The sequence below is a fragment of the Xiphophorus couchianus genome, chromosome 5, assembly GCF_001444195.1.
Source record: "Xiphophorus couchianus chromosome 5, X_couchianus-1.0, whole genome shotgun sequence".
NCBI classification, from domain to species: Eukaryota; Metazoa; Chordata; class Actinopteri; order Cyprinodontiformes; family Poeciliidae; genus Xiphophorus; species Xiphophorus couchianus.
Window position 1 is genome coordinate 1,404,430 of NC_040232.1, and position 27,220 is coordinate 1,431,649.

At 48.1% G+C, this 27,220-nt stretch overlaps 3 protein-coding genes across 14 annotated transcripts; 1 reads left to right on the plus strand and 2 right to left on the minus strand.

The window, feature by feature from the left end:
- Window positions 1–166: 166 nt before the first annotated feature.
- LOC114144450 (NACHT, LRR and PYD domains-containing protein 12-like) lies at window positions 167–11,495 on the minus strand. 4 transcript variants are annotated; one of them, XM_028017281.1, is made up of 11 exons: window positions 10,903–11,492; window positions 9,115–9,225; window positions 6,560–6,858; window positions 6,386–6,475; window positions 3,943–5,782; window positions 3,665–3,838; window positions 3,322–3,495; window positions 1,922–2,095; window positions 1,563–1,736; window positions 880–926; window positions 167–812 (listed from the first exon to the last, which is right to left on the minus strand). In XM_028017281.1, exons 2-11 carry the CDS (start codon window positions 9,162–9,164, stop codon window positions 244–246), a joined length of 3,591 nt encoding a protein of 1,196 aa, XP_027873082.1. In that variant the 5' UTR covers window positions 9,165–9,225; window positions 10,903–11,492; the 3' UTR covers window positions 167–243. The 4 variants fall into 4 exon arrangements, with proteins under 4 accessions (XP_027873082.1, XP_027873084.1, XP_027873083.1 ...); XM_028017284.1 differs by having other exon boundaries at window positions 696–812; window positions 880–940; window positions 10,903–11,495; XM_028017283.1 differs by lacking the exon at window positions 9,115–9,225 and having other exon boundaries at window positions 10,903–11,491.
- Window positions 11,496–11,652: 157 nt separating this feature from the next.
- aftpha (aftiphilin a) lies at window positions 11,653–20,384 on the plus strand. Of its 9 annotated transcripts, XM_028017314.1 has the most exons (11): window positions 11,659–12,097; window positions 14,057–14,703; window positions 14,743–15,511; window positions 16,242–16,396; window positions 16,482–16,614; window positions 16,782–16,838; window positions 16,909–17,031; window positions 17,121–17,184; window positions 17,598–17,681; window positions 19,402–19,525; window positions 19,602–20,384. In XM_028017314.1, the coding sequence occupies exons 2-11, from the start codon at window positions 14,093–14,095 to the stop codon at window positions 19,741–19,743; spliced, it is 2,262 nt and encodes a 753-aa protein (XP_027873115.1). In that variant the 5' UTR covers window positions 11,659–12,097; window positions 14,057–14,092; the 3' UTR covers window positions 19,744–20,384. The 9 variants fall into 9 exon arrangements, with proteins under 9 accessions (XP_027873119.1, XP_027873111.1, XP_027873112.1 ...); XM_028017310.1 differs by having other exon boundaries at window positions 11,658–12,655; window positions 14,057–15,511; XM_028017311.1 differs by having other exon boundaries at window positions 11,658–12,249; window positions 14,057–15,511.
- A 1,281-nt stretch (window positions 20,385–21,665) lies between these two features.
- Window positions 21,666–27,027, minus strand: LOC114144458 (ras-related protein Rab-1A-like). Its single transcript, XM_028017327.1, has 6 exons — window positions 26,858–27,027; window positions 25,374–25,446; window positions 25,185–25,280; window positions 25,013–25,108; window positions 22,340–22,471; window positions 21,666–22,269 (listed from the first exon to the last, which is right to left on the minus strand). Exons 1-6 carry the CDS (start codon window positions 26,869–26,871, stop codon window positions 22,072–22,074), a joined length of 609 nt encoding a protein of 202 aa, XP_027873128.1. The 5' UTR covers window positions 26,872–27,027; the 3' UTR covers window positions 21,666–22,071.
- Between the last annotated feature and the right edge of the window lie 193 nt (window positions 27,028–27,220).

Sequence of the window (27,220 nt, forward strand, 5' to 3'; positions counted from 1 at the left end):
GTCATTTCTAAGTGAATAATCCTCCTGCCTGCAGTCTTTATGTTTTAGTTTTACAGCACTGAGTCACATTAATATGAAATCTTTCCCAATAACTTCAGATTTTAATACTAATGAACAGGGAAATAATCTGAGGATGGAAAAATCACAGAATCATGAAAAACAAACATTATTTTCTTCCAGGACTTTTATTTTCCATAAAGTGATTCACTCTGGTTAAACATCTGCATCATTATTCTGATCAAACTAACGGACCGAAGCTTCCGGAGGCTGGCTGTCCTGCAGAGGACACAGAGCGACTGAAGACCCAAAGCCACTGCCGAACCAGAACCCGAACCCGGCGTAGAGCGGCTCGGTGAAGGTGGTGCTGAAGGTGTGAAGGTGGAGCAGGGAGTCGGAGGAGACGCAGTAGAAGGACAGGACGCCGGCGGGAACGTCCACGTACACCGCCACCCTGTGGGAGGCGCAGGAGGCGGACAGGACGGCGTCCCGCTGCCGGTGGCTCACCGAGTATCCGGCCGCCGAGCAGCAGAGGCTCCAGGACTGGTGGTTCCTCCCGAACAGGCACTGGTCTCTGGTTCCCCTCCGCGGGATGCCCCCGTAGCTCACCGCGACGTGCACCGCGCCCCGCCACTCCGCCTCCCAGTAGCAGCGGCCCGCCAGCGCCTCGCTGCACAGCAGCTGGCAGAAGTGGAACCGCTGCGGGTGATCCGGATACGGCTGCTGCTGGCTGACCCGCGCCGCCCGCCGCCCGCCGGCGGACAGCTGCAGCCGCCGGTGCGCCGTGTTCCCGTCCAGAAGCAGCTCACAGAAATCTAGGAGACAAGCGGCCTGTTGGCTTCATGTGCTGACAGCCCGACTGGTTCGTGAACTGACACTCACATTTCTGCAGCCCGGGCTTCAGGCGCCGCTCTCCGCCCTGATCCAGCCTGCAGGAGACAATCTGGAGGTTTAAACAGCAGAAACTACAAATAAAGGCAATTCTGCTTAAAATGGAAACTCTGTTCTCTAATAATATGTAACAATGGAGGCATAAAAACATCACAAACATCTGGCAGGAAGACTGAGGAGAAGGAGACGATCAAAACCACAGAATCCTCAAAGTCTGCAGAACTGTTCAACATTAAGCTAAATAATTATTTTAGACCAGCAGATGGCGCTGCAGGTCAGAGAAACAGGACGAGCATGCCACCATCTGCTGTTGTAGTTTCATCAGCAGGTCATTGTTGCTTCACCAGAGAAAAAATGTTTCTGTCTACAACAGTAAGATAATGTCATGTTCCCTCCCAACCCACAGGGGGCGCTCACAGCTAGGACAGAGAGGGGCAAGAGACATGAGCTGAAGCAGAGGGTGGAGCTGAAGCAGAGGGTGGAGCTGAAGCAGGAACGGCAGGAAAAGAATCTGAAAGCGACAAACGGTGGAGGAAACGATGAATTCAGTGAAACTAAAGAAATGATCCAAACTGAATCATTTCAACTGAACAGGAACGGAACCAAAGCTCAGACGCCTCGGGACCATAAACCCAACTCTTTCAGAGTAAAAGCATCAACTGCCTGAATCTGACCGCAGAGTTTGCAGCTTGCAGAGCGGATCCTCCAGTCGAGCAGAAAGCAGACGTTTCCCTGCGTCTCCTGGGTGATTGTAGCTCAGGTCCAGTTCTCTGAGGCCGGACGGGTTGGACCTCAGCGCCGACTCCAGGAACACACAGCCATCCTCAGAGATCATGCAACCCGACAACCTGCGGACACTCATGGGTCTCACTGCTGTGTTTCTGTTCAAAGGACTCGGTGGACTTCACCGCAGGCAGAAAGCGTTTTAAACCGTTTGTTTCTCTGACTCCATGCAGGTGAGGCAGCAGGACTCGCTGCTTCAGGACGTCTTTCCACCACAACACATCTGGTTTGGTTGCAGCTGGATTGTTACCTGAGGGTTTCCACGGAGCAGTAGGAGCTCTGAAGTCCAGCAGAAAGACATTTCGTCCCCGAGTCTCCAAGGTCGTTGTTGTTCAGGTCCACTTCTCTGAGTCTGGAGGACTGGGCGCAGAAAACTGCAGAGATTTCCTCACAGCACGCCTCTGTGAGAGACGTCTGACTTAACCTGCAGAAAGCAGCAGTCAGTGTTGCCTGTGAACATCCTGTCTAAAGGAACCGCCTCACTTTTTCCTGAACACGTTTTCACAGCAGTCCAGGAGTCTGTCAGGTCTGGAGGTTCACAGCTGAGCAACTTGGAGAAGGGAGTTGCTGATTTTTAGGCCATATTTACACGGATCTGGTTTTCAATGAAACCGTAACGTTGTTGGGATGCAGCCATTGGTTTAGCCGTCTCCACTGATCAGAATCTGTGGCACTATCAGGTCTCAGAGTGAAACGGTTCAGAACGTGTCAACGCTCCGCCACCATGTGAGGAATGCTGCAGGACGACGTGGAGGTTAAAGGTCTGAAATTACAGCCTGCTATGACAACTGCCGCCGGTCTCGTGTTTACAGTGACGCAGAGCTTTCCCCCAATCAACGTCCAAAACACCGGCAGTTTCCAGACGATGGAATCAGACGCTCATCGTTCTCACCTGGATGGTTTGGGTCTCTTGTTTGACGCTGATTCATCCCAAGGACAAAACACCCAACGCCAGCTGAGTGGTTTTGTTCATGCCGTCCAGAGCGACGAGGTCGGCACCGACTTCTACGCCGATGAACCGGAACGGCGACAACACGACCCCGAGAGGCAGCAGCTCGGGGAAAGATTCAGCCATACGTTTGCTCCTTTGACAGCACCAACATCCAGGACCCAGAGCAGACAGACGGTTTGAAACGGGTGAAGTAAAACGGGACAAACCAACACTGAACTCAGGGCAGAGAGTCAAGCCTTCAACCGTTTACAACCCTGATCTGAAACTCAATAAGCAAAACCGAGCAACTGTCGTAAATGAAGACAACAAGCAGCATGTTGCTCCAGAGGACGGGTCTGCAAACCTCCAGAACCAACCGATACTCCTGAACCGGTGTCAGAACATCTTCAGGAAGAACTGAACAAACTGCCTGCTGCAGAGAACTGCAGGAAGCAAAGAAAAAAAACTTTTTCTCTTTGCACCATTTTAACAATTTCCATCATTTTTTTACTGGAAGGTTTTTGATTTTTCAGTCACGTCAATATTTCATGTTATACTGAAGCTGGTCTCCCTTTACAAGTTGCTTTGTACTGAAAGCTGGTGGAATATCTAGACATAATATTTAACATTCACTGTCATTTCACACACAGATAGCATGAAGCGTTGGTCAGCAGTAGATAAAGAACTCGGTCGACCTGCTGACAGGTTCCTGCTCTGACCTGACAGTTTGCAGACAGCAGTGCGGACGCAGCAGCGCCGCACAGAGCAGCTTCACCCCCGAGTCCTGCAGCTCGTTGCTGCTCAGGTCCAGAACCGCCAGACGACAGAACGCTGAGCTGATCACCGATGACAACTCCTGGCAGCTTTTCCCTGTGAGACCCGTCTGGGATAACCTGTTGGACTCTCTAGTTTAGGATCTTTATCTGGGAAATTAATATTTCTTTTTTATCCAGCCAGAACTTAAAGCAGGTTTATTCTACAAAAAGATTGTAATGTGACCAAATACAGAGAAGTTCAAGGTGTGTGAGTACTTTGGGAAGCCGCTGTTGGACTGAATCTTACCTGAGCACCTGGAGTTTACACAAAGGACTCTGCATGCCAGCCAGCAGCAGCTTCACTCCTGAATCCTGCAGGATATTTTTGCTCAAGTCCAAATCTTTCAGACCAGATGAGTCAGAAATGAGCAAAACGCCGAGAGCCTCACAGCTTCTCTCTGTCAGATTACATTCACTCAGCCTGAAGGAAGAAAAACAGCAACTCTGTGATTAACTACCGGTCAGTATCCTGATAGAAGTCTACATTTGTAAAATGATGTATAATGAAGCTCCCTGTGAACCTACAGCGCTCTGCTGGAAGCCTTGACCACCGGCAGCAGCTTCAGGAAAGCCTCCTCTGACGCCGAGTACTTCTTCAACTCAAACACGTCCAGATCTTTAGTGGACAGCAGGATAAAGACCAGAGCCGACCACTGACCTGGAGACAGCTGGTCTGCAGACAGACTTCCTGAGCTCAGGAACCGCTGGATGTCCTCCACCAGAGAACGATCGTTCAGTTCGTTCAGGCAGTGGAACAGGTTGAGGCTTTTCTCTACAGACACATTCTCATTGATCTTCTCCTTGATGTACTGAACAGTTTTCTGTTTGGTTTCCAAGCTGCAGTTTGTCAGGTTCAGCAGCTCCTTCAGTTTATCCTGGTTGCTGCTTAGAGAAAGACCTAGAAAGAAGCGGAGGAACAAGTCCAAGTGTCCGTTTGGAGACTGCAAGGCCTTGCTGATGTAAATCCTGTGAATCTTCTTTGAAGATGTTTGGTTTAATACGAGTTGAAGGTTTTTCATTGATCGTTGTGTGAAAAATGAGATTTTGCTGCTGTTGCTAGGAGACATCCTGGCATAAACAGCAGCCAGAAACTCCTGAACGCTCAGGTGGACGAAGCTAAACATCTGGTCTTTGCCTTTCCTGCCACGCACCTCTTTGAAGATCTCTGTGAATATGCCAGAGAAAACTGAGGCTTCTGTGAAGTCCACATTGCTCTCTACCAGATCCTTCTTGTAGAAGATCAGGTTGCCCTTCTCCAGCTGCTGGTACGCTAGTTTAGCTAAGGATTTGATGTAGCGAAGAGACGTCTGGGAGCCGTATTTCTGTTTAGTGTGGTGGATCTGGAACACCAGGAACTCTGTGTACATGTCAGTGAGGCTGTTGGGCAGCTCTGCGGTTCCTCGGGTCTTCAGCACGTCCTCCAGAACCGTAGCTGCGATCCAGCAGAAGACGGGGATGTGGCACATGATGTGGAGGCTCTGGGACGCCTGGATGTGGGCGATGATCTGCTCGGCCTGCTCTTCTCCTCCGAATCTTTTCCTGAAGTACGTCTCCTTCTGCAGGTCGGTGAACCCTCTGACCTCGTTCACGCTGCTGACAAACCGCCGAGGGATCTGATTGGCTGCTGCCGGCCGGGATGTTATCCAGATCCGAGCAGAGCGTAGCAGTTTCCCGCCGATGAGGTTCCTCAGCAGAACGTCGGTTGTGCTCGTCTTTGTCACGTCGACAGATCGGACGTCGTCGACGTGAAGATCCAGAGGAAGCCGGCTCTCGTCCAGCCCATCAAACACAAACAGAAGTTTAAATCTACTTTTGTCAAAGTTGCTGTTTCCAGAAGACTGCAGCGATGTAAAGATGTAATTCAGAGCCTCCTCTCTGATGTCTACAGTTTCTGGGATGCATTCGTGGATAAGCTGAGCTAAACTGAGTCTTTCTGCTCTCAGTGGGTTCAGCTGGCGGAAGGTGAAGGGGAAAATCAGATCCACGTCTTGATTGGCTCGTCGTTCAGCCCAGTCCAACACAAACTTCTGCACAAGGAAGGTTTTTCCAATCCCTGCTATCCCATTGGTCAGAACCGTTTTTATGGGCTGGTACTCTCCTGAAGGATGACTGAACATGTCTCTGGGTTTCACTGCCGTTTCTCTGGCCGGCTTCAACACATTCTCAATCTGCCTGACCTCGTGTTGCGTGTTGATGTGGACTTCTCGCCCAGCAGCGACGTAGACCTCAGTGTAGACGTCAACCAGACGCTGCCTGTCCTCTGCCCAGCCCTCCTCAGCACACATGAACTTGTCCTGGAAGTTCGACTGAAGCATCTGCTGGTAGAAAGCGATGGGATGCGGCTCAGGAGCTCGAACCACCACATCTGTGCAGCAGGAAAACGGCGTTAGGCTAAAATCTGTGAAAATCAATCAGGAATGGCTGAAGAATGTGGCTGTTGTGTTGGGAGCATTGTGGCAAATTACAGCCTGTTCTCTACAGGCCACAAGTTTCCCTTTTATTAATGAAACCTGTTTGGTTCTGGTTAAATCTAAGACTGGCCCGTCAGTGAGAAGAGCCATCTTGGATCCAAACATCCAGTAAACTCATCATGCGACCCAAAAGCTGCCACCCACCTTGTGGCGCATCATTTGTATTTAACTCCAAATAAACACCAAAGCTAAGCGTTTAGCTCTTATGCTAACTGTCACTCGGTCTCATCCACTAGGAAAGTGGTGACAAGTTTGACTTGAGCCATAAATTAGAGGAAGATTAGTTTATATAAACTATAAGTGTTGCCATGGAGACTGTCCAGCTTTGCTATTGGTCCCAGTTTCACCCTCCACTTCCTCCAATCCGTCCGTCTTCGTTGATCCAGTTTTTGTTGAAATTTTATGAACTCCAGTGACAAATATCAACAATTTCAGCGACCCAATGAAGAAAGAGAGTAAAACATGATCAACTCCAGCATTACGGTTTCTTTACACACCAATGAACCCAGGAGCTTTGCTCTGAGCCAGAGGAAGAGGAGCCGAGCGTCCCGTATCGTCCACCGTTCCTCCAGCATCGTCACCGTTCCCTGAAAGACAGACAGTTATGGATCACGTTCAGCTGGGCTGCTTTATCAGTCCCACTGCAGGAAGATGTTCCTGTCTGGACTGACCTCCTGGGCCAGAGGCGCTGCCACACAGCGCCTGCAGCAGGTCTTTCCTGTCGATCTTCAGCAACACCTTGCTGACCAGGGCTGCGGGTCCAGAACGGCCGGCGCTCTGGACCAGCAGGTCCACCGTGTCCTGCCTGGTCGCTGTCTGCAGGCGGCTCTTCCTCATGGCTGGGGAAAGATGGCTGCTCTGCTGTAGGAGCCACTTGAACTTAATGAACTCTTCCTCTCCCAAGTCCTCCAGAATGTTCAGCAAGTCCTCAGGTGTCATCCTGGACGCTCCAGCGAGTCTGACGCTTCCTCTAACGATGAAACGTTAGAGGAAACGTCAGGAAACTTTCTCCATCGTTCACCCTGACTCGGAGTTATAGTCAGTGTTGTGCACACTGCGCTAATCCGCTAGTAGCAGAGCTAATTTTTAGCTTAGCGCTTTTACTAACTTTGAAACATTTAGCACACGTAGCTTCCCCTAAATTTATATTTCCAGTTAATTCAAAAGAGCCAATTAACTTGAATGTTTTGTTAAGTTTAAGTTGAAAAACGTTCAACATCTGTGTTGAAATTTTACTTATCGAATTATTTTGACATCGATATTCATGCTCTTATTTTGAAGTGGCTGGAGACACTCCAGACCTCTCAGGTCTTCTGGTTCTGGTTCCGCTCTGCATTCAGAACCAGAACCAAAGGCGGAGAAACAACATTCAGCTTCTATGCACCACAGATCTGGAACAAACTACTACCAAAACTGCAAAGCTGAATTTAGACAACAACATCAGTAGCCTACAGGCTATTTGTTAGCAAGTTTAAGGTGCTGTATTGGTATTAGCTAGTCATCTTTTAGTTAGCATTAGCTAGTCATCTTTTAGCTAGCATTAGCTAGTCATCTTTTAGCTAACATTAACTAATCATCTTTTAGCTAACATTAACTAATCATCTTTTAGCTAGCATTAGCTAGTCATCTTTTAGCTAACATTAACTAATCATCTTTTAGCTAGCATTAGCTAGTCATCTTTTAGCTAACATTAACTAATCATCTTTTAGCTAACATTAACTAATCATCTTTTAGCTAGCATTAGCTAGTCATCTTTTAGCTAACATTAACTAATCATCTTTTAGCTAGCATTAGCTAGTCATCTTTTAGCTAGCATTAGCTAGTCATCTTTTAGCTAGCATTAGCTAGTCATCTTTTAGCTAACATTAACTAGTCATCTTTTAGCTAGCATTAGCTAGTCATCTTTTAGCTAACATTAGCTAGTCATCTTTTAGCTAACATTAGCTAGTCATCTTTTAGCTAACATTAACTAATCATCTTTTAGCTAGCTTTAGCTAGTCATCCTTTAGCTAGCATTAGCTAGTCATCTTTTAGCTAACATTAACTAATCATCTTTTAGCTAGCATTAGCTAGTCATATTTTAGCTAACATTAGCCAGTCATCTTTTAGCTAGCATTAGCTAGTCATCTTTTAGATAAAATTAGCTAGCCATCTTTTAGCTAGCATTAACTAGCCATCTTTTTCTTTTTTTTTTCAATATTTTTCTCCGAAGAGTTTTTGCGGCGCTAGCGGCTCGTATTTTTTCTACAGTAGGCAGACAGGAAGGAGGGTGAAGAGAGGGGGGAGGACATGCGGTAAAGGTCGCCGGGACCGGGAGTCGAACCTGCGACGTCCGCGTCGAGGACTAAGGCCTCCAAACGTGGGGCGTGCTAACCCCCTGCGCCACCACAGCATCTTTTAGCTAACATTAAAGCTGCTGGATGCAGGTAATGTTAGCTAAAAGATGACTAGCTATTACTCAACTCTGTCATTTAGTTTGGGGGAAAAACTGTCCAAAGTCCTTTGCGTTTTGCTGCCATGATTCTAACACACCTGAGCAGCTCTGCACAGCAGCCGCACAGGTGTAAACCCAGCGCGAGCGTCTTGTTGCGTTTATAGGCGGCTGGGAAAAACAATCCGCGTCAACAAGGGATTAAACAGATTTAGCTGCTGAAAACAGTGACAGAGGACACAGATATGGGAAGTGCGGAAACCCCTACTGTATCAAATCCATACAGGAATAACAGACAGGTAAAAACAACAAACAGCTTCTAGTTGATTGTATGTTCTATAACTTTAGATTTGTTTGTGTTTTTATGATGTGAAGCACTTTGAACTGCTGTTATATGCCCTATAAATACATTTGATTGATTGATTGTTTATGCAGCAGTTCTGCTTTCTCTCCTCATGATCTTTTTTCTTTCTTTAATAACTATTTAAAACAAGAAACATACTAATAGAACATATAAGTTATGATGTCAAAATTAAATTGGTGCTCAAGGTTGCAGTCTTTCAAATGAAGATATAATTTGATTTGAAGTTAGCACTTAAGCATTAGCTACAGCTAAATACTGTAATGATAAAGAACTTTAGCGTTAGCGGGACTAATGGTTATGAGTAGTGCTTTAGTGTTAGCGCAGCTAGCTATCTGGCTAGCGGTGCCCACCACTGACTGATAGTTGCTACTTTTTTCAAACCAACAACCTTTCAGATGTAAGATGGCTGCTATTCTGTGTTCAGGATTCACCGAGGAGCCGCGGTTCCCCCAGAGCGGCCGATGGCGTTCAGTGAGTTCATCCAGGAACTCTGAGGTCAGCAGGATGCTAACAGCAGAAAGAGACGTTGAAGCGCTGAGTTCCTGTTATGACAGCAGAAAGACGCTGTGAGGCAATCAGGCCAACAGAAGGAAGTTTGAAGAAACAAGTTTAAAAAGTCCACAGATCATTTATTCACTTCCTTCCTGACCGAAGCCTGAATCTCCCGCTAACAGACCAGCCGCAGTATCAGTAAATCCTGCGTTGCCAAACGTTTTTACAGACTGCTAACAGGAACTGGGCTTCTTGACTTTAGTGTGTTCAACATTTTTCAACAAAGAAGCGACAAAAGAAGAAATAAATTATCTTGATTGCATGGATGAAGCTGAAGTTGGTTTCCGATTCCAACTTCCGATTTGGGAACTGGCTAAAGGGCGATTCCACCTAATTCATCCACCGCATTTTTAATCTACTCTAGTTAAAAAACTACAACACCTAGACACTACAAACCTTAACTAGATTATTCTCAACTAATAGCAGAATATTTTAATCCATGTTTGGGATTTGTGAAACCTTTTTCTGATTTGTGAAACTTCACTTAAGATCGCTGCAGAAGATCTTTCCTTCCAACAGCCATCACCATCTACAATAACTCTGAAGAATTAATGAGTTACACCAACATTTAATTTCTCTTTGGGATTAATAAAGTGGTTTTGAATTAGAATTGAGTTTGAATTTGAAAGAAAAAAACTGCATGGAACAAGTGTGAATACTAATCTGAACTTTATTGAAGTTTCACAAATCAGATAAGGGTTTCACAAATCCCAAACACGGTTTTAAATATTCTGCTATTAAGCAGAATAATCCGGTCCAAGTTTGAAGAGTCTATGTGTTGTAGTTTTTTAATTACAGTAGATTAAAGATGTGGAAGGTAGTGAATAATTAGGTGGAATCAGCTTCGTTCTGCATGGTTCATCTGACATGTTGTTTATTTCTGCTTCAGGTTTTTATTGAACTAAAGTCTGAAGTTATAAAAGTTATTATTAGAAGTCAGGAAGTTTCTAATTCAGTGCCTGTAAAAAGTATTTTCACCGTCAGGATCAACAAAGTTTGGCTTTTTTGACAAAAACCCCAAAACAAAACAAATCTGATTACTAGAATAAAAATGTATTTCTATAAAATAATGACAAACATAAATATGTAACTCTCCTTTAACACGTAGAAAGGCGCAGCAGAACCGGAACCGGAACCAGAACACGGTTCCGGAGCGGCCATCTTCTCGACCAGCTCTGGGTTTGAGCAGCCAGAACCGCTGAACCAGGAGAACCTTCTACTCCGTCTGGGTTCCCTGGACCTCTGAGTTACTGTTCTCACCCAAAACGTGATTTTCATAAACTCTCCCAATTAGGACACTGTAATTCACTTTTACATTCAGTTTAATATTTTTAACAGGGTTCCAAATGATTTTGTTTGAGCAGTAAAGAAATTTAGTTATATTTCTTTATTTTTTTATTAAACCATCTCACTAATTGTTGGCTAATCATCTAAAAGTTGTTCTAAATTCAGTTTTTGTCTCACAACCAAAAAGCAATCTCATATGTTTGTTATGGATAAAATGATTCTGTCTTTCCTCTGTCTCTGATCTGCTTACAGGCACACTGCTGCTGCTTACATAACCATATCACATAAGACTGGCGACAGTCACAAATAAACAAATGAAACTGATTAACTTCCCTTCATGGAGGGAACAGAATGCGAAGAAGAAGAAAAGCTGAACTCACTCTTCAATCTTTGCCTGTCTTGGTGTCAGCCGGGGTCAGCTGGGGTCAGCCGGGGTCACTGAACGTCTCTGTTTCTGTTCCATTTGATTTGTTTGTAACATTTCTTCATTTTCGGCATTAAAGTCTGTTTTATACTTAACCAAATCTCTTTATTTCTCAAGGTAATGACACTGAGGGGTTCTGGCCGGGAAACAGCGCACAGAGGGGGAAGTGGCTGAACCACAACATGTTGCTCAAAAAATAAACAGGATCATTTTATTTTTAACCCGACACTGCCCCCTGGGGGATCCCACAGGAAGTGCCCCAACAATGGAACTGATTTTCGCAGATTCTTATGTTTTTTTGCAGCTTTTCTCTCTAATTTGTGAAACTGTTGGGATCGATTGTGTCAAATAGTCGAAGACGTTCCCGCTGCCAACTTCAGATCAGATCTAGATGTTTTGACTTCACTTAACGCCACAGCTTTTGCTCTAGTTTCTGTCATATTTCTGAGAACTGAAGGTGGACAGCACGGAGAGCCATTTCAAAATCAAATAAATATTCCATGTCCACACGAGTATTTATTAAATGAGTGTTGAATCATAAAATGAAATTGTGAACTAAATAAATAAATAATGAAATACGTCCATAAAAACATCCTGATATAAATATATAAAATTGTTGTTTACTAAATAAGCTCCCCATTAAAAATATATTTTAAAAAATGTTGTTTTTATTTCATTATTTCATTTTATTTCAGATTAGGTTATTTGATTGAGTATTTATTCATTAGTGATCGATAACAGCGTTTATTTATCTGTAGAGTGAACACAGCTCTGTAGAAATGCTTGTCGGGGAAACTGAAGGTTTGACTCCACTGGGGCTCCGTAGCCGCTCTAGAAGGGATTTTTCTAACTTTCCAGATAAAATCCAGTAAAGATTTGGAGCCTCCAGTGAACAGAGGGTGGTTCCGCCCAGATGTCGGAGCTGTAACTGGTTTCCAGGTCAGATCCAGTCCGCTGGAACTACCTGTTCCACCTGGAAACTTTGGATCCGCAGGCAGCCCGGGAGCGCTGCATGCTGGGAGGAACTCAGCAGCTGACTGACTCCACCTTCACCTCCAGCCGTCACACACCGCCCGGCTGGCCGCTCCGACCGCCGCTGGACCCCTCTGTCTTCACACCGAGTCATGGACCTGAGGGACCGGCGTCTCACGGTGAGCTGCTCCGCTGTCCGGGTCACACGGTGCCGCTGGAGGAGCTAACACTTTGGCTAGCTGCGGGAAACAGGATTGTTGTGCTTGGAGTTCGGCTCGGTTCTGTATGGATCTGCTGCTTCGGACGGAGCCAGACTGGGGCGAATTTACGGGTTTGATTTCTTTCTAACTCCCTGACCGGGTCGGTACCGGAGATTTGAAACGTTATTCGGTTAAATCTGTCCTCAGTCCACAGGTTAGCTAAGCTAAGCTAGCTGCAGTGAAGCAGGTGTTCGGCCTCTTAGTTTTTGTTCTTCTACTGACTGGACTGGACTGGGTCTGGGTTCAAAGTGTCCAAACATCCACCTCCATGAGCACCGAACCGCCGACCACCATCCAACCTCCTCCGGTTCCCGACGGGCCCATGTTAGCTCCGTTAGCCTCCTAGCTGTTGCTGCTAGCGGCTACATAAACTGTCAGACACCGAGGGGTTCCGCGGAGCAGCCGGGAAAAGGTTCGGGAGGTTCGGAAAAAGCTGCTGTCATGGAAACCTTCACCGAGCCTGTGAGCAGGTCTCAGGTCAGATTCTGACTTTAATACTCCTGGTTCTGGTTCTGATACTGGTTTCCATAGCAGCACAGGTCTTTGACACGTCACTGTGACGTGACGTTTCCTCCAGGTGAACTGATTTTTCTGGTCCTACTGGTTTGTAGTCAGCTCAGCTGCTGGGTCACGCACCTGCCCACAGGTATGTTGGCCCCGCCCACAGGTATGTAGGCTCCGTGTGACCGGTTGACTTCTGCGTTGTGTGTTTATAGGACAAACCATAAAAACACCGAGTCTGGGTTTGGAGGCGGACTCCGTTTATTCAATCTGTCAATCGGGAGATATTAGCATTAGCACGTAGCATGTGCTCCAGTTCTCCAACCCGATCTATACAAAATCATAATGTTAGCATGCATCAAATCTTATAAATGCATTATAGCAACTCGAATGAAAATATTAACCTAACATTAATACAGAAGAAAAAAAATAAACATTTGGACAATATAAATGAAAGGATTACAATAGATTATAAAACTTGCCTCTTCCCAGTGGAACGAGTAACAAAAGGGAAGAGGAAATGAACAACTTAACATTTATAATGGTGCTGGAGGACCCTGAACAAAAGAAGAAGAAAGTAGGGCGGAGCTGGAGGACCAAACCCCTCATAGCAGACACAGAGGAACACAAAGACAGACAAGTATAAGAGGGCAAATAAATTAAAGAAAACATTTTGTGAAAATATACAACAATATAGACCCAGTTACATCCGCCCACTGCCACAGTTTCTTCTTTCAGGCAGAAGTGGAAGCTGTTCACAGGTGAATTAGTGAAGAATATGAACTGATGGCTGCACAGTGGTGCAGTGGGTAGAGCTGTTGCCTTGCAGCAAGAAGGTCCTGGGTTCGATTCTGTCTGCATGGAGTCTGCATGTTCTCCCTGTGCCTGGTCGGTTCTCTCCGGTTCTCCCTGGTTCTCTCTGGTTCTCCAGTTCCTCCCACAGTCCAGAAACATGACTGTCAGGTTGGTCGGTCTCTCTAAATTCTCCCTAGGTGTGTGTGTGTGCATGGTTGTTTGTCCTGTCTGTTTCTGTGTTGCCCTGCGACAGATTGGCAACCTGTCCAGGTGACCCCGCCTCTCACCTGAAACGTTTGCCAGAGAGGCAGCAGCTCCTCCTGAACCCGCTAGGGACCAGGTGTTAGAAAATGGATGGATGAATATGAACTGATTCTCTGCTGACATGAGGATGAGTTGGTGGTGGACGTGTCCCTGAGGACAGGTCAGATTTTAATAGCTTTTAAACAGGAAGTGATGCCATATTTGGAGGAGAGGTTGGTCAGTCAGGTTTCCTGGTCTGATACAAAATTTATGTTCAGGTTCTGCTGGGACTCGAACCATCTCTGTCTCCTGCTGACTTCCTGTCTGTCCCTGTCCCAGGTGTAGCCGCGGCGAGTCCCGTGGGACCGGGGTGTGATGGAGCCAGACGTGATCCGGATGTACTCTTCATCGCCGCCACCGATGGAGGACGGCGCAGAGGAAGAGGACGATGAGTTTGGGGACTTTGGGACGTTCTCCGGCGTCCCCAGCAGCGTCAGCTTCTCCGAGTTGGACACGCCGACGTCCTTTGACCAGAATCAGGCGCTGACCGCCACCTCGCCGCCCGACCTTCACAACGGCAGCGGGGTGCTGGGCTTTTTCCACCCCCCCTTTGGCGAGCCGAACAAGGCCAACGGCCGCCTGGCGGTCCGTCCCTCAGAGCGGACGGACGCCAGGAAGACGGCGTCCTTCTCGCAGGATGTCTCTGTTGATTGCAACGGTGAAGATGCAGAGGTCCTGACCAACGGGTTTGTGACCTTTGACCTTCAGGGAAGCCCCTCCTCACAAGACTCTGTCTCGTCTCATGCCAGAGGACCATCCACGGAGGGCGGGGACGGCGTCCCGGTCCAAGAGGACGGCGTCCAAAAGGACGGGTTTGCAGACTTTGCTGCTTTTTCTGACTCTGAAGAGACGCAGAGTCAGAGGGACAGGGAGGGCCCACCGGGGACATCCATCTGTCCCCAGGACAGGGAGGGCCCACCGGGGACATCCGTCTGTTCCCAGGACAGGGAGGGCCCACCAGGGACATCCGTCCAACCCAGAGACCTGGACAGTCCAGCGGAGACATCCGTCTGTCCCCAAAACGGTGAGCGGGGAGCAGAGGACGCAGTGAGGGACATCCACCGGGCCGAGGCCCCCCCCGGCTCCTGTAACATGGACCGGGGCCCGGACTGTCCCCTGGGGGACGCGTGTCTCTCTGTTTGCACTACGGGGCGTCTGTCCCCGAACGGGACCGAGGACGAGGACGAGTCCCGGGAGGCAGGGGATGAGCGTAGCTCGGAGACGTCTCTGGGCCGGCTGCTGTCCACGGACGGCCTGGAGGACCTGGGGGACATCAGCACCACGGGGTCGTCCCCGCCGCCGCCAGGGGACGCCGCCACGCCCGCCGGGGACGACTTTGGAGACTTTGGGGACGCCACGTCCTTCGGCGCTCAGGGCTTTTCTGACTTTGAGCAGAACCGACCGGACGGTCCGGAACCTCCAGAACCTGTTGGGTCCGAGTCAGAGGACGACTTCGGGGACTTCAACTCCCCTAAGGTCCTCGGCGGACAGCGGGACGGAGACGGGGACGGGGACGGGGGGACGTTTGCCGACTTTCCCAGCAGTGAGAGTTTCGGGAACTTTAGCTCAGTGAAAGACGGTGAGGACGACTCGGGCTGGAGCGCCTTCAGCGAGCAGAACCAGAACCAGAACCAGGAGGATGGAGAATCCTGGGCGGCGTTCAGCTCAGAGCCGAGCGGCAAGGAGGACCGGGACGAAGAAAGAGAGGACGCCGGGAGGACGGTGCCGCTGCCGGTAAGAGACAGACGGGTCGGGTTCTGATTGATGCACACAGGTCGGGTTCCAGCCGGTTCTGATTGATCCCACAGAGAAAACAATTATCTGGCTAGTAGAAACATTTCTACTGATTGTTAGTTTCCTCCATTTGCGCAGCTTTAGCTCCGATGCTAATTGGAGACACCAGGATTTTGAGGAATGATGCAGCTCTGTCTCAGTATGTTGATTATTAAATTGATGCAGTTTTTGCTCAAATTGAGTCAAACTAAATGTTTTGAACAACTATTAGTTTTTCATCCTTACAGTATTTTATTTTAATGCAGCAAATTTCCATTTCTGCTCCATATCTGTCCTTAGAGCTTTTATCTCCTGTTTCATGATTAAAATAATATTACATTAGGTTATATACTTATGAAAATAATTTAGTCATCAGTTGTTACTTATCTTTAGATGAAAAGTTGCATAGTCAAAATTCATGCTCAGTTTATTGTTCATGTTTTGCTTCCAGACAGAATCTGTCGTTTCTGTTCCTCAGCCTGTTGTTGCTGAAAAGCTTCAAACCCAAATCAGAAATGACTTTGAAATGTATTTTAGTGTAGAATAATTATTCAGCCTGAATCTTATTGAACAACCAGGACTAAGATATTAACCAGACGTAGTTCACACCCCGACCACTAGATGGCATCTCCTACAACAGCCTGAGAGGAAGAGAAACTCCTCAGGCCGTTCTGTTCTGGTCCCCCTGCAGGGGGCGCTGTCCGGCCGTCTGGAGAAGCTGTTCCTCAGCAGCTTCCCTGTTAGCTCCGCCCACAGCCAGCAGCAGGTGGGGGAGGGGCAGCTGGTGGAGACCCTGAAGGTCCTGCTGGAGCCGCGAGGCGAGGAAGAGGAGAGGCTGAGCAGCAGGTGAGTTGATGATGATGATGACTGATCTTCATCATCGACCTGCTTCCTGTTTCGCTTCCTCCTGCTGCTCTCTGATTGGCTGCAGGTCGGCGCGCGGCGGCGGCGTCTGGACGCAGCTTCAGGACGTCCATGAGGCTCTGGGCCTGCGGTACCAGTGGGGGGGTTCCCATGGCAACAAGGTTCTGCTCTGCTGCCTCGGCATCGACACCAGGAACATCGTAAGTTTGATGAAGGTTCTGATGGTTCTGAAGGTTCTGCTGGTTCCCAGCTGATCCCAGAGTCATTTTACTTTGCAGCATCTCAGAAACCTAAAGACAGGAGCAAACACACCTGCAGTCGGTTCTGTCGTGGTCCGGTACTGATCGTGTGGCTCTTTTCCCTCCAGCTGTTCACGGGTCAGAAGAAGCAGCCGGTCATCGTGCCGATGTACGCGGCTGGCCTGGTGAGTTCCTCTGCCTCCAGAATGTCCGGAACCTCCTGCCGGTTCTGGTTCTGACTCGGTTTGGTTTCAGGGGATGCTGGAGCCGACCAAGGAGCCGCTGAAGCCCGTCTCTGCTGCCGAGATGATCGCCTCCATCGCCCTGATGCCGCCCGCCGTCGCAGAGAAGAGCTCCATCCAGCCCGACACGGTGCAGGTACCCACCAGTGCCCGGTCCGGTCTGGCCCGGCCCGCTCGCCGTCCTCATGTCCTGATGTCAGTCTGATTGTTTCCCCATCCCTCCAGCAGGAGGCGCTCCCCCCGGTCCAGTTCGACTGGAGCAGCAGCGGCCTCACCAACCCTCTGGACGGTAGGTGGTCCAACCGGGCCGTCCAGAACAACCCAGCAGAACCTCAGCAGAACCAGCGACCAAACGCTGAGTCCAGCTGGTTCTGTAGAACCACCAGCTGAAGCTGTCGGTCCAGTCCGGTCTGATCCAGTCCAGTTCGGTCGGATCTGGTGTGGTCCGGTTTGATCCGATCCGGTCCGGTCGGATCCGGTCCATATCAGAACCAACCAGTTCTGCTCCGGTCCCACAGTGAAGCTCGGTAGCAGCAGCATCATGCTGTGGGATCTCTCACTTGGTTTGGTGTTCTGGTTCTGCTGTGGCTGAACTTTGACCCCTCGCTGAGGTCAGCCTGCAGTCCCACATGAAGCGACTCTGCTGCATGACCCTCTCTCTCTCTTTCTCTCTGACCTCTGACCTCTGACCCGGCTGTCCAGCCAGCGGAGGCTCGGCTCTGTTGAACCTGGATTTCTTTGGTCCGGTGGAGGATTCAGGCTCCAGCAGCTCAGCCTCCATCCCAGGTCAGAACCAGAACCACCCGACCCGACCGCCAGAACCACCCGACCCGACTACCAGAACCGCCAGAACCACTCGACCCGACCACCAGAACCACTCGACCCGACCGCCAGAACCACCCGACCTGACTACCAGAACCGCCAGAACCACCTGACTCGACCACCAGACCCACCAGAACCACCCGACCCGACTACCAGAACCGCAAGAGCCACCCGACCCGACCACCAGAACCGCAAGAGCCACCCGACCCGACCGCCAGACCCACCAGAACCACCCGACCCGACCACCAGAACCGCAAGAGCCACCCGACCCGACCGCCAGAACCACCCGATCCGACCACCAGAACCACCCGACCCGACTACCAGAACCGCCAGAACCACCCGACCCGACTACCAGAACCGCAAGAGCCACCCGACCCGACCGCCAGAACCACCCGACCCGACTACCAGAACCGCCAGAACCACCCGACCCGACTACCAGAACCACCCGACCCGACCGCCATAACCACCCGACCTGACCACCAGAACCACCCGACCCGACTACCAGAACCGCCAGAACCACTCGACCTGACCACCAGAACCACCCGACCCGACTACCAGAACCGCAAGAGCCACCCGACCCGACCACCAGAACCGACCGACTACCAGAACCACCCGACCCGACCGCCAGAACCATTTTGCATGTCTGCCGTAGAAACTGGTCCAGTATTCCTCCTGGACCGGGTCCAGGTTCTGCTCTTCCTCCTTTGAGCTTCTAGAAACTAACATGGTGTCGCTCAGTGAACGGGCAGCAGATCCGCTTTCCTGGACCGGACTGGGTTCTGCAGTTTTCATTGTTGCATCAATAATCGCAGTAATAATTGATTATTGATTAACTATTGTTTTGATTTGGAAACTTTGAGATGCTGGTAGAAGAAAAATTCAAGATGGCCGTAAAGAAAATAGATTTCTGCACTAAATTTGCCGATATTTTCACAAATGAAAACTTTTTGTGTCAAATGTTACAGAATTGGACCCAAAGACATTTACTGATCATCTGTTGACTTGTCAAGATGGCTGCCATGGAAAATAAAACTTTCTGTAAAATCCCCATTGGATGAATCACAGAAATCACACATATTTCTTGGTCTTGTATTTTTACAGTGAAAAGTTGCACTAGTTCAGTGAACAGTTCGGAGTTTCTTGGAGAAAAGATCGGAATCTGCCACGATAAATTGATGTGGATCACGTTCTGCTGTGGTGAACGTAGCCAGAGCGACTGCAGGTAGAACTGGAGTGGGCGGAGCCTCGTGGAAGCCCCGCCTTCTCCAAACCCAACCAGTGGGTGGAGCCATGAAAACCAGGCCAGCTGCCTGTCTGACCAGAAGGGGGTGGTGTTAAGTAATCTCAGGTTGGTGCCACTGAAACTGGACTAACCACACATTTCCCCCGAGTCAACCTGGCCGTCGTCGCCCCCTGCTGGCCGTCGTCGCCCCCTGCTGGCCGTCGTCGCCCCCTGCTGGCCGTCGTCGCCCCCTGCTGGCCGTCCCCAGGCGTTAGCGGCTCCTCCTCACCTCTCAGATCAAACACCCGATTTGTTTCCGATGGTTGAAAACTGTTCAGAGGAATGAAGTCTAAAAGTCGCAGCTGTTGAGTCAGAACCCTGGAGCGGGTCCGGTTTTATCCAGTGGCTTTCTGGTAAAGGTCCTGCTGACCTCTGACCTGTCTGGCCTGTTCTGTCCCTCAGGTGTGGACCCGGAGCTGTTCGAGCTCACCACCGCCAAGCTGGACCCGAGCGGCGCCAGCAGCCGCGTTGCCGACGCCTTCGCTCGCCTCATGTCCACCATGGAGAAGACCAGCACGTCCACTCGGTGAGTGTGCGGCCCGGTCCTGGCCCGGTTCCGGTCGGAGTCGACCTGAGGTCCGTTTGTGTCTGCGCCCCGACAGGAAGCCCAGGAGGGAGGAGAACCTGAGCGACGAGGCGTCCAAGGTGATCGCGGCGCTGCCGGACCTGTCCTTCATGCAGGCCAAGGTTCTGATGTTCCCCGCCACGCTGACGCCGCTCTGCTCACACGCCACGCCCGACTGAAGCCCCGCCCACACGCATCACTTCCTCATCTACATCTTTGTTTTTTTCATCTTTCAGTTTCTCGGTGGGGGTGTACATAATCAGGGATTTAATGTTTTATTTTAATGATTCTGCTTTTATTCTGGCGGGACTATGAAGGAAACACTGGCTGAAGCTCTTAAGCTGAACAGAGATCTGTAAAGTATGAATACATTTATATCAACATATAGAGTCTTTATAAGAATATTTATGGACTGAAACCACACTGCCTGCAGAATCCAGCTGAATGTTCGTCCTCGTTCGTTTCCGAGGCCTTAGTTCGTCCCGCCGCTTCCTGTCCTCCCCGTCCGTCTCGTCTGGGACGCGTGGCTGGAACCGGAAGGTTCTGGAGCTGTGAAGGAGTTAAGGGACCAACCCGTCTGTCGTTTTGTTTTTGCTCTAACTGCTGTGGCCGTCTCCCTGGAGGGTTTTGCACATTGTGAAGATGATTGGATGTAATTGTAGTTCACTGTGGCTTCAGACTGTAAACCGAGGAAGTTCCTATGGAAAACCGCTGAATCACTGGAAGAGCCTGCGAGGAGTCGCCGTGCATGCCGGGTCTTCCCAGACTGGAAATGTGTAAATTTTAGTGTACACAAGATATTAAAATAATTTAAGAGGAAGCTCTGTGTCTCTGGTTCTGTGGGTCTAGATTGGGATCAAGATGCTCGTTTCAGAATAAATTTCCAGTTTGAATCAGCACTGGGACGCAAAAATGTTGAATATGTCAGTCTGTAATTGTATTTTAATCTAAATTATTTAAAAATCAGCAAATTTTCAAATCCAAAACTGCTGTTGCTAAATTACTGAACAGACCTGATTTTAATAAACATTAATATTTTTAATTTGTTCTTCAACATCAGATTGGAGTAAAGTTTGATCATTCACGGAGCTCGTTTAGAAAGCTGGACCCTAACATTAGCTGCTACATCTGTAGCATTGAGATGCTAATTTAGGCTAGCATAGATTTCTTTTAGCACAACCTGAACACAGTATGTTTTCCAGCATCAGATCTGTTTGAAGCTGAATTTTTATTGACTTTTTAAAAGGTTTTATTGGCTCTAGTGGCCTTTATTTGATAAGTTAACTGACAGGAAAGTGGGTAAGGAGAGAAAGGGAAGACATGTGGCAAAGGTCGCCAGGCCGGGAATCGAACCTGCGACAGCTGCGCCGAGGACTAAGGCCTCCACATGTGGGTTGTGCTTAACCCACATCCTGTTTGAAGCAGAAATTAACAGAAGCCGCTCCATCGCTGCTGTTAGCGACTGAGACAGAAGCTACAGTTAGCAGAGTGTGCTGGTGCGTCAGATTTACGGTTGTACCAGAAACACAATACAAAGGTTCCGGGCACTTCAGACTTTTGTGTGAAATTGTTTAAGATGTTAATGTAATTAACCTAAATTAATGTGTTAGTCACTTCCCTGAAAAACAAACAACAAAAAACGGCGGTAATTGTATTAGTTTTTTCCAAAGAGCTGCAGACTGCTGATCTGTTCAGGAAACAGGAAGTAGTCACCAGAGGAAACAGGAAGTGGACAGAGCAACCAGTATGGCAGTGATGGAGCCTCCATGTTTAAATCTGTAAAGTCATGTGCCTCCATGTCTTCTGATTGGTCATTCTGATACTCAGCAAACGCTGATTTAGAATCAACCTTAACCCTAAACTGGGACAAACTTCCAGAAAACTGCAAAGATGCTGAAACCCTGAGTTCATTTAAATCAAAGCTAACAGCCTGGTTAGCGTTCATCTGTTGGGGCAGAGACATCAGAACCAGACGGAACTAGGTCTGTGACCTCTGACTCAACATGACCTCATCTACACACGCTGAGGCGCCCCCTGGAGGCCATGTGGGGGAACTGCTGGAGGATTCACCTTCCTGCAGAAGAAGAGACCAGACAGGCGATCTGTTATGAAACATCTCCTTCATTGTTTAATAGACTCTGAGCCGCGGCGTCCGCAGCCAATCAGCTGCTCAGTTTTCTTCTTCTACAGCTTCTGCAAACATTTATGTATAAATATATACAGTTTGTGGGAGCGCCGCTCCGACCGGGCCGGCAGCGCGCGCGCCGCCTGACGGGAATGTTGTCTGGGCGACGCAGGTTCTTCTTCTGCCCTGAAGGCATGTGGCTGAGGGGGCGGAGCCTGCTGAGGGGGCGAGGCGTGGAGGCGCGTGCGCTGCCGGTCTGAGCGCGCTCTGTCCGGACCCAGGAGACTTAAAAACGGTTCCGAGTGATGAGGAGACGGCGGGGGGCTTTGGGGGAGGGGCTTATCGTCCTACTGCTGGCCGGGGGGAGGTGCGGCGGCGGCTCTCAGCAGCAGCCGCCGGACGAAGTGTTGACCGGCTTGCTCTGGATCTTCACGTTGGACCTGTCGGCGGCGCCGGCCGTGGCCCCGGGGCCCATCCGCTTCTTGATCTCAGCCGCCATGGTCATGAAGGCCTGCTCCACGTTGGTGGCGCTCTTAGCGCTCGTCTCCAGGAACGGGATGCCCAGGTGTTCCGCGAACTCCTGCAGGGTTCAAAGGTCAGAATGCTACTCGGCCTGCTTCAGACCTGAGGTCAGGGTTCAAGGGTCATACCTTGGCTGTAGTGTAGTCCACCACCTTCTTGGTGGTCAGGTCGCTCTTGTTGCCGACCAGCAGCTTGTTGACGTTCTCGCTGGCGTAGCGGTCGATCTCCTGCAGCCACTGCTTCACGTTGTTGAACGACTCCTGAGGAGCAGCAGAACGCAGCGTCACTCAGGGGGCGGGGCTACAGGCAGCGTGGGGACTCCATATGAAAAGGGGCGGGGCAACATAATTTGCATAATCAAAATACATGCTCAGATTTTTCATCAATTATACTAAAATTTTACATATTGCTTCTTCATACAAATTAGAAATCTCTTCTTAAATCTTGGTCACATGTTTATTTACCACTACAGGCCATCAAAGCATTTCTAACAAACCTTCGTAGCAGAGGAAGAGGCATCAGCCAACGTTTGTAGCATTCAATTAATCGCACCTCATTTTAATTATTGGCTTTATCGTTTCTTCCTGCCTTTTTCTTTCTACTGATGACACTGGAAGAAAAAAGGCTCTACTCCGGCGCTCTCCACTGACCCTGCCCTCATTTCTGTAGCCTAATGCCCAGTTCACACTGCGGGATTTTCGAATTGTCGGCTGGCCCATTTTCAAAACCTGAGAAACATAGTAACCGACAAACAAATCGTAGGCATAACGGGTTCGATAGTGCAGAGCAAGAGCAACACACCACACAAACCGATTTCTCTCACCAACATTCAGATTTTACACAAAAAATCCCATAAAAGCCACTAAATCACAGTGAATTTAGAGCAAACAAACACGGCTGATGATGTAGAAGTAATAGCGATAGCTTGTGAGCTTAATTTTAATTACATTGAGAACAATTTGCACAAAATAATGGCTACAAGTCCAGTTAAGTAATTTTAAAACCAGGCATTAATCAATGTTTTACTACAATCTACCTGCAATGCATGTGGCTGAATAAAATCATTAGAACCTATTTATGTCACGTTAACAAAGAACAGGTCAAAAGTTACCGGGTTTATCAACTGCGGTACCAGTTTCACTCCAACTCCTCACCTTGTCATTTCTATATTCTTTGCACGAAATGTTGAATTAACATTAATGTTGTTTCCACATATCATCTCCAATGTCTGCTTGCGCCATATCAGCTGTTTGGGTTTCCTTTCCATAATTTCCCCTCAGAAAGTACGGAGGGGAATCCGAGCTTTCTGATTGGCTACCTGTCACATTCAACAGGTTCTCCCAGTCGGGGAAAACCAAACGCTGCAGTGATAAACTGGCCAAGACAATATAACATGTTGAATATGTGTAATTTAGATCGGAGCCGCTCTTCTGTCAGATCGTCATACAATTAGCACGAACTGACGGCTATATCTGCCAGACAAGTAAACGCTGTCATCACCATATGATTTTATTTAATAGATCATCACACACTTTGCTATTAACAGCTGTGTGACATCCTGACTTAGCGGTTAAATAGGTTAATGAGTTTTACACGGAGTGTTGTAGCTGACTGCAGCTGCAGCTAGACTCTGCTTTAAATAGACTTTGAAACCACAACAATGCATATATATCTATCTAATTATCATTGAAAACAATTTAATGACTCATTTTCGTCACAACTTGTCGCGTATGCTGAACTGACAGCTCCTCTGACGGTCAGCCATGCGTCCTCACTGCATGTAGGCTTTTCTGACGGCGGATGACGATCTGATAGAACGCCGACACGATGTTCTACCGACTGGACCCGATCAGCTGTATCACACCTCACACTACAGGATGATCGGTTACGATTATCGCAAGAGACAATCTTAGAACGTTGGAAGATCTAAGACGTTCTAAGGGAAAATCAGGGCAAAAATCGTGTAGTGTGAACTGGGCTTAAGGGAGGAGTGAACTGTTGCATCAGGTAGTCGGATATGAACGTCTTCTCTATCTGCATCTAGTCCAGCCACCAGGACAACAGACTTCATAATCCTAACTCTTTTGGTTGAATAATAATTTAATAATTTTTACTTTATTCATCCCAGCAGGGAAATTATTTCGCAGTTACAGCAAGAATTTTTTATACACAGATTAACACACGACAGGAGCTACGTCTGCAGGCAGCCAGCGCCATTTTTTGAAGGAGGACATGCGGCAAAGGTCGCCGGGACCGGGAGTCGAACCCGCGACGTCCGCGGGTCTAAGGCCTCCAAACGTAGCCGTGCGCCACCACAGCACGCCCCAAAGAATGTAGTTTTTATTTAAACTTTAGTTTTATATTGTGTTTAGTTTTTACTCAAGTGTATTTTGTTGATGTCTCCATTATTTTTGGTTTATTTTGTCGACCAGTTTCATTGTTAAGAGTTCTTTTGAAAATAAAGTGTTTTTTGGCAGGATGTGCTTGCTACCATTACATCAATATAAAAATATTATCATTTACTGAAATAATATTTTGAGACAATTAATCGCTCGGCAAAATTTGTTATCATGACAGGCCTACTGCTGCAGTAGTTTGCTCCTAACCTGAACATTAAGCAGAAAATAAAGGAGGGTCAAGAAAAGGTCAGTGACCTCCCGCTGTTGGAAGTGGTTCTCTATCTATAAGTACACACAACATAACAGCATCAGGAAAATAAAACCAGATATCGACATTTCCTGATGACTGAAGCTAACATCAGCTAAGCTAATGCTGCTGACTAAAGGTCAGAGGTCACTGACCTGATCCGTCACGTCATACACCACTATGATGCCATGAGCTCCTCTGTAGTAACTGGATGTGATGGTTCTGAACCTTTCCTGGCCCGCTGTGTCCCACTGCAGAGAAGCAGGTCAAAGGTCAGCGGTCAGCTCACATTACAGCGGCGTCCTGCTACGATCGGCGGCTCCTTACGATCTGCAGCTTGATGGTCTTCCCGTCCAGTTCGATGGTCCGGATCTTAAAGTCCACCCCGATGGTGCTGATGTAGCTCTCTGTGTACGTGTCGTCCTGCAGCCAATCACAGACGGGTCAGACAGCGCTGCAGCCAATCATAGACGGGTCAGACAGTGCTGCAGCCAATCACAGACGGGTCAGACTTACTGCAAACCGCAGCAGGAGACAGGACTTCCCGACACCGGAGTCACCGATCAGCAGCAGCTTGAATAAGTAGTCACTGCGAGCACACACACACACACACACACACACACACACACACACACACATAGGTCATGGTTGTCGGCTCTGACATGATTCAGGCCCAACCAGTTGACACAAACTGGACCTGAGATGTTCTGGTCGGTTTAATCTCATGAATAAATAAAGAATCCTCTGCAACACAACTGGTTTCTCTAAACTGGTTTCAGTTACAGAAATCTGAAATCCATGTTTGTAGTGTGAAAAAAGAACCAGATTTTTTCCTGCCTTTTTTCTTTGTTTTTTTTCTTCTTTTTTGTGTTTGTTTTAAATCATTGTCCTATAATAAATCTGTCAGATTATTAATTTCAGATGTCATAATGGTTTTATGGCTTGTTTCTATCACCAGGAGCAGCTGATTAGCTTCTTAAAAGCTTAAATAAACCTGAACTTTGACCCCTCGCCCCAGAGGAGCTGGAGGAAGTCCAAACCGTTTCCTCCATCAGAGCAAAAATCCCATCCACGACTCCAGGACTCTGCTCAGCTGTCTGACCAACAACTGATGATGTCATCCAGGACGTTACTGTGGAATATCATGTCTGCATTCTGAGCTGTTAGCATGTTAGCATGTGATGAGACTGTCACAGCAATGGGCTTCAGTCAGAGGCCTCTCCATATTCACTACAAGACTGACTGCTACTGGACAACCAAAGAGTTATAGCATTTAAATTCCCTTTGAGAACAATAAAGGACTTCGTTTACTGAATTAAAACAAAAAAAGATTTCATAATCATTTAATTATTTAAGTTTAGAGTCATAATTAGTGACTGAATGTGTACACAACAAATGGACTTAAATACGCCTGTTGGCTAAATCATGTTAGGCCCAGCAAATTTTCATTGTTTTGGACAAAAACAAAAACTAAAATTAGAAATATTAAACACCTTCCAGTTTCCATGGAAACGGGTCATCAACGACTTTGGTTAGAAAATAACTAACCCATCCCTGAGGCAAGTAATAAACCCTCAGAAAGTAACTAAGCCGTCAGAAAACAACTAATCAGTCAGGAAGTAACTAAACCATCAGAAAGTAAGTAATTAGTCAGAAAGTAAGTGACCCGTCAGACAGTCCCTACCCCTTGGTCACACAGTAACTCATTAGAGTAAACACAGTTAGCCGTTAGCCGCTAACAACTAGGTGTGATAGGACCGGTCACTCCCGTCATTTCTCGGCCTTCTCCCGGCTCAGTCTCGCTGTCAGGAGCCGGTTCTGACTTCGACTAAACGGCTGTCGGTATGTGTCCGGTCGGACGGTCATGTTAACGACTGAACACCGAGAAGAAAAGCAGCTAAGGCGACGCTGCGCCCGGCTAGCTAGGCGTCAGCCTCCCCGGTGAAGTGACAGCTCAGACCGGACCTGGACGTGTCAGTCCGGACCAGAACCAGACTTACTATTCCGGATTCATGGTTGTCTGCTGGTTGTGAAGTGTGTCGTCTGTGGAAGCAGCTGAAGGTGATTCGGAGAGATTCTGGACTGGTTCTGTCGTTACTTTGAAGCGAGTAGTTGTCAGAGGAGTGTAACCGAATCAAATATGGCCGTCTGAGTACCACCAACCCGGAAATACTGGCCTAAAGGAATCATGGGTACTGTAGTTTTCAAATTAAATTAAATTCAAAACTGCTTTATTGATCCCAAAGTGAAATTAAATGCTATTGTAACGCATTAATTCAAAGTCTTCAAAGACATATTGTAGACAGAGATGGCTGCTGGCAGGAAAGCCGTCTGGATTACAGCAAATCTCTTTAGTGGTTTTG

Bases quoted from the DNA above. Each gene is read 5' to 3' on its own strand.
- aftpha (XM_028017310.1), top strand. From the start codon at position 14,093: ATGGAGCCAGACGTGATCCGGATGTACTCTTCATCGCCGCCACCGATG. The intron at 16,397-16,481 runs GTGAGTTGATGA...GATTGGCTGCAG, and splicing joins GAGGAGAGGCTGAGCAGCAG to GTCGGCGCGCGGCGGCGGCG. The intron at 16,839-16,908 runs GTGAGTTCCTCT...GTTTGGTTTCAG, and splicing joins CGATGTACGCGGCTGGCCTG to GGGATGCTGGAGCCGACCAA.
- LOC114144450 (XM_028017281.1), bottom strand. From the start codon at position 9,164: ATGAACTCACTGAACGCCATCGGCCGCTCTGGGGGAACCGCGGCTCCT. The intron at 3,496-3,664 runs GTAAGATTCAGT...AGAGTCCAACAG, and splicing joins TGTAAACTCCAGGTGCTCAG to GTTATCCCAGACGGGTCTCA. The intron at 2,096-3,321 runs GTCAGAGCAGGA...TGCTTTCTGCAG, and splicing joins TGCTGTCTGCAAACTGTCAG to GTTAAGTCAGACGTCTCTCA.
- LOC114144458 (XM_028017327.1), bottom strand. The intron at 25,109-25,184 runs GTAAGGAGCCGC...GCTTCTCTGCAG, and splicing joins AGACCATCAAGCTGCAGATC to TGGGACACAGCGGGCCAGGA. The intron at 22,472-25,012 runs GTCAGTGACCTC...GCTGCTCCTCAG, and splicing joins TGTATGACGTGACGGATCAG to GAGTCGTTCAACAACGTGAA.